The 14,748-nt window shown below is 37.8% G+C and overlaps 1 protein-coding gene across 1 annotated transcript in view; it reads right to left on the bottom strand.

Moving 5' to 3' along the window:
* Positions 1-1,345: 1,345 nt before the first annotated feature.
* ntmt2 (N-terminal Xaa-Pro-Lys N-methyltransferase) overlaps positions 1,346-14,748 on the bottom strand; it is a 38,981-nt gene continuing 25,578 nt past the window's right edge. Inside the window, exons 2-4 of the mRNA XM_069936313.1 lie at positions 7,874-8,049; positions 2,971-3,220; positions 1,346-1,664 (exon numbers count right to left, since the gene is read on the bottom strand). Of these exons, the coding sequence (XP_069792414.1) occupies positions 1,408-1,664; positions 2,971-3,220; positions 7,874-8,049 (683 nt within the window). The 3' untranslated portion in view covers positions 1,346-1,407. The remainder of the gene's footprint in view (positions 1,665-2,970; positions 3,221-7,873; positions 8,050-14,748) is intronic.

Here is a 14,748-nt window from a genome sequence, read left to right as displayed (position 1 = left end):
TTCCAAAGATGTATGGGTTAGTTGGTTAATTGGTCACAGATGTATTTGGGCAATACAGGTTCATAGCCAGAAGGACCTTTTACCATGCTGTTTCTCTAATTAAATAAATTTAAAAATTAAATTAAATGTTGACACTCTAGTTTAAGGGCACAACTTTTAAACACATTTTCCAAGAAGTTCATTGCCCCTACAGTTAATCTCTTGTGGTTTATTATGCAAGCAACTGTTTGGTTTTTGACCAACAGTTAGATGAGCAGCATCAGCAAACTTCAACATGCCGGATAGAACTGAAATAATTTTAAAGAGCTAAATGCTGAGCCAGATGGAGTTCAGTAAGTCAGGTACTTTGGGAAGGATACTGGGGCTGGAGAGGAGAAGGGCTAAAGACTGGGATGGTTGAGTACTGCATTTATAGATTTGGGCTTGGACTGGGAAGGTGCTTCGGGCTTGGTTCAATGAAGGGAGAGATTGAAGATAGAAGGTAATTAAAAAGTGGAAAATATTGGTTAACTCAGGAAGCCCCTCCCCCCTCCCATTAGACTATGAGAGTGCTCAGTCAGGTTACAGACCCACATGGACTAATTTTCCTACCAGGCTTTACACAAGAAATTGCATCATTATGTGTATTTTCAATTTGGAAAATTCATCATTAGAACAGGTATGAATCATGTCTTAGTAACCTGCTGATTTTAGAAGAGGCACAATTTAATCCAAAACCATTGTGAATGAGTTCCATTCTGAAAACAAATTAATCTCCAGGCAACTGAATTTCTCAGGAAAGGTTTGTCCAAAAACTTTAAGATTTGAAGAAGATGGTTCTTTTCCTTTCTCAAACTCTAAAACCTGCAGATAGACTAATCTGCTCAAGTTAAAATTATAGCAGCTCAAAAGGTATTCTTAAAATCTGTTTCAGTTCCTGTTTAACATGTTTATTGGTTTTCTATTTTTTTTCTGTTGGATTCTGATTTAGGAAAGCACCAAAGTATCCAGCTAAACAGGCAATGTTTCTGCAGTCTCAATTTGTTACTGACATTCTGGAAACGATTTAATCAACTTAATTGGACAAAATAATCACTGATTACATGACATCACTGCTGTTGGTGTGCTTGTATTGAATTACATTGACAATAACCTAAATGTACCTGACTTGAGCACAACTGGGCCACGGCATGAAAAACACATTTTCAATATTGCAATCAAATCAATTAGGAAATATAAATCTCAGAGAAATAATTAATTTTAAACCTGAATCATGTGTAAAAGAAGCATTTTGAGTACAGTTAACAGTGAATTTAATAAATCAAGGTATACCATTATCTAGTATTACACTTTTATATACCTTATGGATAATTTTCATCAAAGAAATGAACTAAAATGTGGACTCATTGATGTTAATCAGAGAAATTACTATTTTAAAGCCAGCATCCACACAGGTACAAACTGTTCAGGTATGTCCAGCTGTTTCTCAGCACAAATGATCTGCAGATCAGTTTTTTCAATGATGTCCATTAAAATCTCGATGTCCCGGATGACACTACTGTCAGTTTGGTCCAGGATACATCCCTCTCGACCAACATTATCTTTTATGATGATAACTCCATCATTCTTCAGGCTGTTTTTGCACCTTATCAAGAACAACATCAGGTCCTTATCAGTTAAATGTCCTGTATTGGGAGGAAAAATACATATAAACTGATCATTTCAGATTATTTTTAAAATATTGTTATTTTGTTTTGTTCCATTGACTTTCTGAAACTATACACCACCTTCAGCCAAGAAAGTAAAACTTAGAACTTATCCATGATCATTGCAAATGCCATTTTATGATAGAATATTTGATGTTTCCCAATGATAACCTAAATTCTTTTTCCTTTCTGATGAAAACGATATTTCTCCAAAATGATATGGTTGAACTTACTTTGATTTATTTTAAAATAATCTACAGTTATAAACTTTTGTTTGAGCTTCTTTCTTAATCTTTTGAGTTTTTATCTGCTCTGCTTGCTTTTGAATTTAAATAACTTATTTAAGTGAAGTTTATTGGTTTAGTGGGTAACACAAGGGTGGCACAGTTAGCATAGTCGTTAGTGCAACACCATTACAGTGCCAGCGACCCTGGTTTGAATCTGTAAGGAGTTTGTACGACTGCGTGGGTTTCTTCTGGGTGCTCCAGTTTCCTCCCACATGTGTACAGGGGTTGTGGGTGAGTTGGTGTATTTTTGGGGAGGGGGGGAGGGCATGGCTCTTGGGCAGAAAGGGCTATAACTGTGCTGAATGTCTAAATTTAAATTTTAAAATATGTAAAATGTGATAGCAATGTGCAACACATCTGGGAAATTTTCTCCACACAGGAAAGAACAAAAGATTTGTATTATTTACAGTATATGCCATCTGTCATAACCTTTGATTATCCAAAAGTGCCTTACAGTCAATTAAATACTTTTGAATATGAAATCACTGCTGTAATGCAGAATATGTGGCCACAAGTTCTCACAAATAGAAATGTGATCAGATGTAAAGCACAAGATTCTGTTGACACTGTGGTTAAGTGAAAAATCACACAAATGCTGGAGAAACTCAGCAGGTCCTTTATGTAGCAAAGGTAAAGATACATCACCACTGTTTCGGGCTTGAGCCCTTCATTAAGTAATCCCTATGCCGTAGGTGCTCTGTGATTAGTAAGGGATTACTTAAAGTGGTATGTGAGTGGAAAGAAAACATTTGAAAACCACTAGGTTAAACTTTAGTGTAAAAATTAACAACTTGCCTACAGAACTGCAGGTCAAAGCCAGATTAGATTTATGCCCAAATCTCTAGATTTGAAAATACAGTCTAACGACACAAAGTGCTATTAACTGAGATACAGAAAATGCAAGACAGCTCATTGATTAACAGTTGAAAAAAAATCTAAAAATAATTTTTATGTCAAAAAATATCAGTAATTCCTGCAGATCAGATGCAACAACTCACCAGTTACCCATTGAATCCAAATAACATCATATTTTCTAATGGGTGGGGTGAACTCCTGTAAGGGAAAGCAGAAATAATCCTTCACTTTTTTTACATCTTTTCCTATATAGGAAAGAGCCTCAAATAAAAAGTTATCCATCATGTCCACCACATCGACAGAGGAGAAAAGAGGAAGTAGTACATATCTGGTAACTCTGCCAATACCACAGCCACAATCTAATGCATACACAGTATCCGCCTTTCCAGGACCCTGTCAAAATTAAAAATACATTATTAGTATTAAATGGATTGATATATTGACAGCCAAGTAATCTGAATTATTCTGCCTGAAAAGCATCTGTTTGATAGCGTGAAATGTAACATAAAACTGATGCCAAAATTCACCAGGATTGTGAACACCATTTCAATTATTTAGTGAACAATTGTTAGTTTGCTTAATTTTCTGAACTGCTTCTGTTTTTTTTAGTATTTTGGTGTTAATTTTGATGATTTTCAGGCTAATATGTTCATGGTAGATCTGTTTGGGAATGCAGCAAAGCCTAGTGATGAGACTGGTGGGGAGGTTGGTTAAGGTGGTACTCGAGCTTTTGCAGAAGAAGCAAAGGGCAAAAGCAGGCACTTTGTGAAATTATCCATGCACAATCACCTTGGGACAGTTATTCAATACTGATCATTGGGATCATTTAAAGTGGCTATTTTATTTAAAGATTGGGGAATTGAGGGTTGTTGAGAATTGAATATAGAAAAAGCAGATCCGCTATAATCTTATTAAATAACTGGGAAGCCTTAAGAAGCTGAGTGCCCTGTATCTGCTCCTTTTTTCTTATATTCCTATATGTTTCGGCATGATAGAAGAGACCTTGATCAAAGGAAACAAATTGTTGGAGGAATTCAGGGGAGGGGAAGGGGTCAATCAGCACCTACTGGGGGAAAGGAATTGCTGATGTTTGACATCAAGACCCTGTATCTTGATCTTAAACGTCAAAAATTCCTCTTCCCTTCAAATGCTGCTTGACTCGCTGAGTTCCTCGAGCAGTTGTTTTTTTTTGCTCTAGATTACAGGATCCGGAGCCTTTTGTGTCTTCATTTGTTTCCTAACTAGGCAGTAGTTTCTTTGGGATAGCATTTGAAGTCTAGGTCTAGGTCTCAGTTACATCTGAATAAATGCCTCAGATCTATAAAAATAAATTGTGTTTAATTCTACTATGTGTGAAGTATTCATGATGTGGTTTATCCACCACCAACCTCCAGGATTCTCCTATGATCTTTAATCTATTTCTTATTTTTAATCCCATAAAACTTTGCCACCAGTAGTTCTCAGTGCAGATGAAGGCCACAGTGAACTGATAACAGCAGTACATAGATGATTTGATATGTAACCCAGATACTGCATCAGGCAGAGCAGCTGCTTAGCACTGTGGGCTGAACCACCACCTGGCCAAATGACTGACCAATGCCACGGGCCTAATTGTGGCTCATTCACCTGGCTGAAAGGCTGAGCAGTGCTGCAGGCCAAATCACAGCGCACTAAGGAGTTAGGTACACACCTACAAGATGGCACGGGGCTCCCGTCGTCTTCACTTTAAGCCACACGCCCTTCAGGTGAGTTGGAGGCATGGGGTGATGTCACTTCCGGTCCTGGGTGTCTGGGCCGGAAGTGATTTAAAAAGAGGAGGCAAGTTTGAATAAACAGTCTTTGCTGACTAACCACTGTGTCTGGTGAATTGATTTAGTAGTTCTACTGAAATAGTTGCTATAATACCACTGCTGGTTATAGAGACCACATTTACAGAAGATTGGCTTGATCTATCCTCTAGGTAGGGATCTCACTAGAAGATCCATGTGCCTGAAATTGCCGTGGAGGACAGCACTTAACAGCACTAGCCTTTCCCATGGATTAGGGCATCTATGATTTTGCCTACTGCCTATCCAACAGGTGCAACATCTGTAAACTTTACAGAACAAGCTTTGAAGGAAGTAAACCATGATAATAATTTCTTAATGCAAAGACATCCCAATGACACAACTTATTTGGTGAATCTGAATTTGGTATTAGTGCTACAGAGTAACTGTTTAACACAGTAAATATGGGGAAAACCCAATTTGAAGGCATTACATTTCTCCAGTATTTCCTAAGACTGAACGCTTTGAGAATTAAATCATCTTAGTGATCAGAAGTAACTCAAAACAACAAAAGGCATTTATTTTCCTCTGACTTATATTCCATTGTTTTAGATAAACAATTCAAAGTCCATTGGCTTTGTTAACTATGCTTTACATTGGTTGAACATGTGGATCATTGAATCAACTAAAACTCCTCAATTGTTTTGACTTTCAATCTCAGCTATTGTAATAAAGCATAGAAAATAATATGCACATCCAATTTTCCATTCTGTATGCCATACATGGCACTTGCTTCCTTATATTTTGTCTGTCAACTGCCCACTTAGATATTTTGCCTTTTTTCCCTGTCAGGAAAAGGTAAGGAACATCATCTTAGTGACCTGGGTCTTGTCTTGACCCCTTAGCTGGTCAGACACTTTGAAAGCACAATCTGTTGGCTGCAGAGATTATAATATTTACAAATGAGCAAGATAGGTTATGAAACCACTTCCAGTAGCACTAATCCATGATAAACTAGAGTATCAAACCTAATGTTTGCTTATGTGGATTTTGCAGGTTCTTCCCGTGACCACATTGGTTTTGTTTGTATCTTTCTGTTTTCTCGCACATTTGAAAGATTTGCATGTTTGGTAGATTAATTTGTTACTGTAAATTATGTAATCATGTGGTAGAATCTGGGGGGTTGGGGGGACATAAAATGGAAATTAGTGGGATTAGTGCAAATAGTTGCTGGATTATCAATGTGAACTTGATGGGCCATGGGATCTATTTTTTATGTGCAGACACTTCATAGCTTGAAAGCACAATTTGACCTGGGTATAAAAGGATGTATGTAGAAAGTTAAAAAGAAAGTGATCTGACTAAAAAAGTTATTTTAATATTATATTATAAGATTAAAAATTAAGTTTGGAATGTCCAGGTGAAACATTCAATGGAATGGAGAACAACTTGGTGGCAAATAATTCAATAACATTCTGCTCGAGTGTTCACAGTGCATTGAAAGTTTGCTTATGTGCTGTATGTCACTAAGATCAAAGGTTGATTTAAGTGACTAAGATGTAAAATTTATACTTCGGGTTTTAATCAGCTTTTATGTGCCTTTGATGGAAACACTGAATAAATTAAAAAGATAACTCTCAATTATGATTAGCACCAGCTTTTAAATATTTTCTGTTCTGATTTATGCTCTGGGCATGATGCACAAGTAATTATAACACCATGAAATTATGAAAAGTTATGGCACAAAATAAAGCCACTTGATCTATTGTATTTACCCAAACCAAATCACGGTTTCCTCCGCTTCCCATCTTTCTGTTTATACCTTTATACTTTACAGCTCTTCAAGTTCTAACACAGTGTTTATATGTAACGAGGATAACATAGATATGTAACACTATTCATCCTAAAAAAAATCAATTTTCCCATCTCCCTCTTGTCCCTCACAGCCATGATTGTTCCTCCTTCCCCTCTGCTCCACAAGTCATCAGTGTCATTTTCTTGTCACTATCCCCTATTTGACAATATATCCTTTTTCTCTTGAATGTCTCTTAGCATGTGCAACTAAGAATGATTTCATCCAGACTGTAATCCTTTATGACACTTGCCTGGCTTGGTTCAATTACTCCTTGTCACAATTCACTCAGAATAACTTTTTTTCCCCATCCCTTGGGGAAGCCCTAACTTTTCAATCTCTCCACTTCATTTCCTTATTTACATGTTGTCCTTTAGTGATGTCATCTGTTTTTATGTTCAATTTCCACATGTGTATTGATGATATCCATACCCGTCTCCCTCCAATCTCTCATCAGATTCCTCAACTAAACCTGAGTTGCTCAACTAATAAGGTGACATAATTTACTGCATAAGAAATAAATTCCTTTAATTAACATCAGCTTGACTAAAACTATGCTATTTGGCTCCAAGCCAAGCCCCAATATTTTGTTTCAGGATGCTTACATCTTCTCCTAAGCCTGTTGTCTCTTTAAAAGCCCCAAAACCTGATTAAGCTGGCTTCAAAATACACTTTCTTGCAAGGCAAATTAATTTGTCTTTTGTAGCACCGCCTATCTTAATCCACACTATATCTGTTTCCATTGAGTTCCACCATCGATTTTAAATGATTCCAAATTTCACAGCCTGCATACAACTGACTCTGATCCTCAGCTTCAGATCACAACTCCCTTCACTTTCAAATCCACAGAGCAATCCATCCTCTCAACCCCCTACCCTTAATTTCTTCACACTTTTCTTCGCCCCTGCTCCATCAATTAAAACCCCTTTCTATAAATCTAGTCTTTAATCAACAACCCATTGTTCAATTCAAGTGTAGTTTAATATATCAAAAGCTCCTGGAAAGGATTCCAATTTTCTTTGTTGTGTAGATTTCCTCCCTCCAATGACAACTTATTCAACAATTGGGATATCACTGTTGGTCCTTGTTCTGTCCCTGCATAATATTATCCGATGTACAAGGAAAGTCGGCTGGTTAGTCATTTGGTTTGGAAAGCATGGCTGATTTTAGTCCTGTACAGACAGGAATTGAATCTGGGACTTTGTTGGTTTGGTTCCAAACTTACGTTCTTTCTTTGATGCAAACAAAATGCAGTACACACTTTTTTGTAAAGAGATAAATAGTGTTGCATTATATGCTGCTCCAAAATTAGATTTTAGATTCACCTAGAAATCACTGCCATATTGAAATGATTAACTAGGAAAACTTTAGACATGCATTTTTTTTACTGTATCTGTTAACTATCTGTGGCTGTAGCACTGAACTTACTCCTACAAACTTCCTGAGAAACACACAGGAAGCTTGCAAATCAATGCTGTTGAGCTCCAAATAGTTTCCCATCATACCCTCCTCTGTTGCAGGCACATCATCATAGAAACGCTTAGCTCGGGCGTAGAACTGCATTTCACCATTAATGACTTCACTTGTCAAAGCGAACAGTTTCACTAAAAGAAAGAAGTTAAAAAAAATCAATGAAAGAAATTAATTCATTTTCTCCTATTTCAAATCTTCCTTTTTATTGCTTGTCAGATTCAATCAGAGAACCATCTCAGGTATTTGTTCAAATGGTTTGCAATTGAGGTGAAGATTAAAATTAATTTTTAAGCATGATTAATTGAAATATTCACTAGAACTGTATATTTTAATTCCATGGTATTTTAAAAAAAAATCTAAGTTTATGCTAAATGACTCCGCAATATATCAATACTTCAAATTTACTTAAATTTACTACAAACAAAAAAAAACATACTTTGCCCTTTATTTCCCAGGGTTGGGGAGAGGATTTTGAACAATAGGTATATGATGTTGTTTCAAATCAATAGTGAATGCACCAAAGACATTAAAAGTTTAGCAATTGACATGTAATTTAGCAGTGATTTATCACCCAGCACCTCCATCTCCACATGTCTTATTTTCTAAAGAGGATGTTTCTATGTGCCATTTTTGGAGCTTTTTTCCCCCATGTGTGTGTGTATGCAGAATCTGCCATCAAAATAGAATTGTAACATCAATTCATATAAGAATGCCACATGTAGTCTCCCAGCTGGTGTTAGCTAGGGGTCTTGCACATAATCTTTATCTGTTTCAAAGTGAATCAAGCAAACTTAATTTTTCAAATATATATTTGTTATGTTTTCCAATTTATCTGTTATGTCAGTTGTCCGCAATGGAAATAGATGAGAGAAAAATTGGTATTGTTTCTCCAGTAAACTGCATTACACTGGGGGTTTGCACCCATAGTTCTCAAAAAAGCAATCAAATTACTAATCTTCACTATGTTGTCAGGATAGAGGTACTAAATAGAGACCAGATGTTCTTGAACATCTTGTAAAAACTAACCACAAGTAGAATTGCAGAGACCTTGGGAGCTGCCCTTGTCTGCCATATCACTCAATTAATGGATCACTGCCTGGGCCAAAAGAATTAAAACACAAGGGAAGAAAATATTTTAAAATGGAAAGCTGAGAATATTATGAAACAATGCCATTGCCATGAGTCAACTCAAAAGAATGGTAAAATTTACATCCAGCTTCTACACAATGTAAGTGTTTCCTAGATTTGCAGGGGGGAGGGGAACCAGAGTGATAGAGGAGATAATGAAATGGAGGACAATAAGGGTCATGCGAGGACTGCACGTAAGAACAGAAACCAGAAGTTTGTAAATGATAGAAATGATGTCAGATATATCTATTTCAATGCGAAGAGTATTGTCTGTAAGACAGATGAGTTTAGGGCTTGGATTTGCATGTGGAATTTATGACATTATTCCTATTAGTGATACTTGGCTGCAGGAGAGGCAGGATTGGCAGTTCAATGTTCCGAGGTTCCGATGTTTCAGACGTGATAGAGGGGGAAGGATGAAAGGGGGAGGAGTGGCATTGCTAGTCAGGGAAAATATCATAGCTGTGCTTAGACAGGATAGCACCATGGACTCACCTACAGAGGCTATATTGGTGGAGCTAAGGAACGGGAAAGGTGTGAACACACTAATAGGCTTGTATTATAGACCGCCAATAGTCAGAGAGAACTGGAGGCGCAAATCTGTTGGGAGACAGCAGACCATTGTAAGAAACAGAAAGTTGTGGTAGTAGGAGATTTTAACTTTCCACATATTGGATGGAAATTCCATATTGTAAAAGGACTGGATGGCTTGGAGTTTGTCAAATGTGTACAGGAAATTTTCCAAATCAATATATAGAGGTACTGACAAGAGAGGATGCAATAGTTGATCTCCTACTAAGGAACTGGGTAGTTCAGGTGGCAGAAGTCTGTGTAAGTGTGCATTTTGGGTCTAGTGACCATAATGTCATTAGGTTCAAGTTACTTATGGATAAGGATGGGTCTGGTCCTAGAGTTGAGGTTCTAAATTGGAGAAAGGCTAATTTCATGGAAATGAGAAAGGATCTTGGAGGAGTCAATTGAAATAAGATTTTTTTTTCTGGCAAAAATGTGTCTGGCAAGTGGAAGGCCTTCAAGGGTGAGATTTTGACGGTGTAGAGTTTGCATGTTCCTACCAGGATTAAAGGAAAAATTAACAGGCAGACGGAACATTGATTTTCAAGGGATATTGGTGATAGAGCAGATAGTGAAATGGAGGATGGTAAGGATCATGTGAGGACTGCATGTAAAGACAGAAAGCAATTGATACTTGCAGAGTATAGAAAATGTAAGAGAATACTAAAGAAGGAAATCAGGAAGGCAAAAGGAAAGCATGAAGATGCTTTGGCAGATAATGTGAAGGTAAATCCAAAGGGTTTCTACAAGTATTTTAAGTGTAAGAGGATAACAAAGGACAAAATTGGTCCCCTAGAGGATCAGAGTGGTCAACCATGTGTGGATGCTCACAAAATGGGGGAAATCTTTAATAGTTTTTTTTGCATCAGTATGTATGCAGGAAACTGGCATGGTGCATACGGATGGAAGGGAAACAAATAGAAGTGTCATTAAACATATGGAGATTAAAGAGGAGGAGGTGATGGCTACCTTAGGAGAATAAATGTAGACAAATCCCCTGGGCAAGATATGATATTCCCTCGTACCTTGGGGGAATACCATATCAGGGGCCCTGATGGATATATTCAAAATGTCCTTAGCCACAAGAGAGATGCTGGAGGACTGGAGAGTAGCTCGTGTTGTCCCGCTCTTTAAAAAAGTCTCCAAGAATAAACCAGGTAACTATAGGCCAGTGAGCCTGCCGTCAGTAGTAGGTAAATTATTGGAAGGAGTTCTGAGAGATAGGATATATAAGTATTTGGACAATCATGGGCTGATTAAGGACAGTCAGCATGGCTTTCTGCATAGTAGTTCGTGTTTGACAAATCTTGTAGAATTTTTTGAGGAAGTTACCAAGAAGGTAGATGAAGGAAAGGCTGTGGATGTTGCCTACATGGACTTTAGTAAGCATTTGACTAAGTCCCACTAGTTCAGAAGGTTAAGACACTAGGTATACATAGAGGGATTTTAAACTGGATCCAAAATTGTCTGTGTGGGAGAAAACAGAGAGTGGTAGTGGATGGTTGCTTCTTAGACAGGAGGCCTGTGACTAATGGTGCGCCTCAGGATGTGCGCTGGGACCATTATTGTTTGTTGTCTATATCAATGATCTGGATGACAATGTGGTAAATTGGATCAGCAGGTTTGCTGATGACACAAAGATAGGAGGCGTAGTGAACAGTGAAAAAGATTTTCAAAGCTTGCAGAGGGATCTGGACCAACTGGGAGAATGGGCCAGAAAATGGATGATGGAGTTTAATGCAGACAAGCATGAGGTATTGCATTTTGGAAGAGCAAATCAAGGAAGACATACAATGTAAATGGTAGGGCACTGAGGAGTGCAGAGGAGCAAAGAGATCTGGGGATACAGGTACATTGTTCCCTGAAGGTGGCGTCGAAGGTGAACCGGGTTATAAAGAAAGTTTTTGGTATCTTGGCTTTTATAAATCAAAATATTGAGTATAGGAGTTGGGATGTTATGTTGAAGTTATACAAGACATTGGCGAGACTAAATTTGGAATATTGTGTGCAGTTCTGGTTGCCTAGCTACAGGAAGGATATCAATAAGATTGAAAGAGTGCAGAGAAGATTTACTAAGATGTCACCAGGTCTTTAGGAGTTGAGTTACAGGGAAAGATTAAACAGGTTAGGACTTTATTCCTTGGAATGAAGAAGAATAAGGGGAGATTTGATAGAGGTTTACAAAATTATGAGGGGATAGAGTAAATGTGAGTAGTGTCTTTCCACTGAGATTAGGAGAGATAAATATAAGAGGACATGGCTTTAGTGTGAAAGGGGAAAGGTTAAGGGGAACTTCTTCACTCAGAGCAGTGGGAGTGTGGAATGAGTTGCCATCTAATGTGGTGATTGTGGACTCAATCTTGAGGTTTAAGAATAAATTGAATAGATACATGGATGGGAGAGTTATGGAATGGGAGCAGGTACTAGCTGAACAATGGTCAGCACAGATTAGAAGGGCCAAATGACCTGTTTTCTGTGCTGTAGCATTCTATTGTTCTATACAAGATTTTGAGGATAAAATTTAAGAACATTCAGTGCTTTTTTTTAAATATGTCGAAACTATATTGAAAATAATCACTGGATACCCAAATTCTTCTATCATATTGGAATAAGAAAGTATGATAGTCTGCAGGAGAAATTGGATAGTAGTGGAAAATGTATACAGGAATTATGTGGCATGATTAACCTACTCCAGTTTGACAGTGAATGTCATATTCTGGCCAATTTCCCAATTGTTTTGACCATCCATCACCAACCATGATGCTTAATGAATTAATATCCATTTGCACAGTGCAAATTGGAGACCTACCTGCATACAGTTGAATTAAATGGAATCTGATTGAAATTATGCTTATTTCTCTTTAAAGTAACATGTTCAATATGTCTAACCTCTGCTGCAAATCATTGATGTGATCAATAGAAAACAGACATGGGAACGGATGGTCCAATTTTCTGTTAACATAACAGCCAAAGAGGTCAATTTGGAAATGAGGCATCAATGATTTGGATGCTCCAAAGGGGAAATTTACAAATCAATTCAACCAATAACTACTCCACTACATTCAGTTACCATTGCATGCTATACCCTTCCCTTTCCCAACTATCACCAATCCTATCCAATCATGATTCCTACCTAACATTAGCTTTCCCCACCATACTCTCACAAACATGCAATTCTAACAGCTACACACTTGTCTTGAAGTTCAGAGCAGTGGTTCTCAACCTTTTTCTTTCCACTCGTATACCACTACGTATTCCTTATGTCATGTGCTCTATAATTAGTAAGGGATGCTTAAGGTGGTATGTGAGTGGGAAGGGAAAGTTGAGAATCACTTCTCTAGACCCAAATATTTTGCTTGAGGAAAAACTGTCATTGGCCCATTTCCTTTGGAGTTATGGAACTGGGCACATAATGAGTCAATTAAGTATGATTAAACCAGTGGTTTTCAAACTTTTTCTTTCCACCTACATACCACCTTAAGCAATCCTTTACTAATCACAGAACACCTATGGCATAGGGAGTACTTAAAATGGTATGTGAGTGGAAAGAAAAAGGTTGAGAACCACTAGTTTAGAGATTCTTCAAGCTATTCAACAATGGCCTGCACATCCTATATTGCATGACTACTGGTCATCGTTGGAGTTGGTGCAACGGAGATCTTGAGTGCTGATATGTAAATTACTAAAGGTATCGGAATGGTTTTATCTAATCCTACTCCACACGTGCCACCTCAAAATCTCATTTCTTTCACTGTGGTCCTAGCCATGTGCATATTTCCTTTCAGAGTTTCTGTGAATATTTAGGAAACTTGCCTGAGCAGGTCTCTGACTGGCACTGGGAACTCTACTACTATCCTTTGCATCAAGATTAAATTTATTGTCCTGTCATTTATCATATTACATAAAATTGTTTTTTTCCTGCTATAATGCAGACTGATTCACCATAGGCTGAAATTGCCTGAAGCGCCTCTTACAGAAGCAAAAGTGAGATTCCCCCAGAGTCACCGAGTGTCCATAGATTCGCCTCCTGCACTCCTGCAGTCTCTGCAGCCACACAGAGTCCAGTTCAAACCAATGGCAACCTGAGCTCCAGATCTGAACCTCTGACACGATCAGGAACTCTTCAGTGCCTTCGGTACCCCCTTGCATCCGGATCTAATACACCTTCAGCCAGTTTTGAGCCACCTTTCAGCAGTCCACACCTAGTGTGAGTTCATCAACAGCAGTCTCTAGTAGTCCACAGCCTCCGTGGTTCCTCTCCTCAAGACACCAGCAGCCTGCTGCATGCGTGGGCCTTTCAAACTCAGAGCCCCCTCACTGGTCCACTGCTGCAGTCCCGTGGACTGTCTCCTCTGCTTCTCCTCAATCGGGGATTGGTCTCCCTGTTTTCTGATGCTCTGCACCAGTCCTCTACTTCCCTGGAGTCTGCAACTCCTCGTGGCTGATGCCGACCGTAGATGCTGCCATCTTGGCTTCAGACCCCCACAACTAAATATCAGTCAAAATTGCCTTTTCAACCACTGACCTATTTAAAGACAATTGGCTATCAGAACTTGGGAAAAATGCCCCAAGAGTTTTACAGGGTTTCCACAAAACAATTTAACATCTTTGCTCTCTCTAAAGATAACGTCATCTTTGTGGCATTGACAGTATACAGTATTCAGATAATTAGGCTTCTTTAAATTGCTAATATTGATATGAATTAATGTTGGCTTTATGGTTTTGGAGGCTAATCATCGTGAAATAGAGTTGCCATAGTCACAAATTATGATCTTATGAAATAAACTATTATTGGCAGGCTCACTTTTTATGTGGTATTTTATATACTATAGTATTTTTATATTACATTGTCAAGATATTAACAACATTTAAAAAATATTTCTGAAGATTTTATGCTCTAGGAATCCTCATTTGATTCATCTTATTTTACTTTCCTTGATTATTACTTATTTAGTGTACCTTTGTATATATATATATATATATATATATATTGTGTATTTACAGACTGTAATGCCAATATGCGCACTTAAGAATACAGTTCAAAAAGCTCAGAAATATTTTGCTTAACTTTACCAGCCTTTAAGTTTTTTTTCCCAGATATTTTTATTTGAAAGTGGAATTTAAGTTTC

The sequence above is a fragment of the Narcine bancroftii genome, chromosome 5 (genome assembly GCF_036971445.1).
Source record: "Narcine bancroftii isolate sNarBan1 chromosome 5, sNarBan1.hap1, whole genome shotgun sequence".
In the NCBI taxonomy this organism is placed as follows: Eukaryota; Metazoa; Chordata; class Chondrichthyes; order Torpediniformes; family Narcinidae; genus Narcine; species Narcine bancroftii.
The sequence above is the reverse complement of the archived record's forward strand: the minus strand, read 5'-3'. Positions and strand labels throughout refer to the sequence as shown.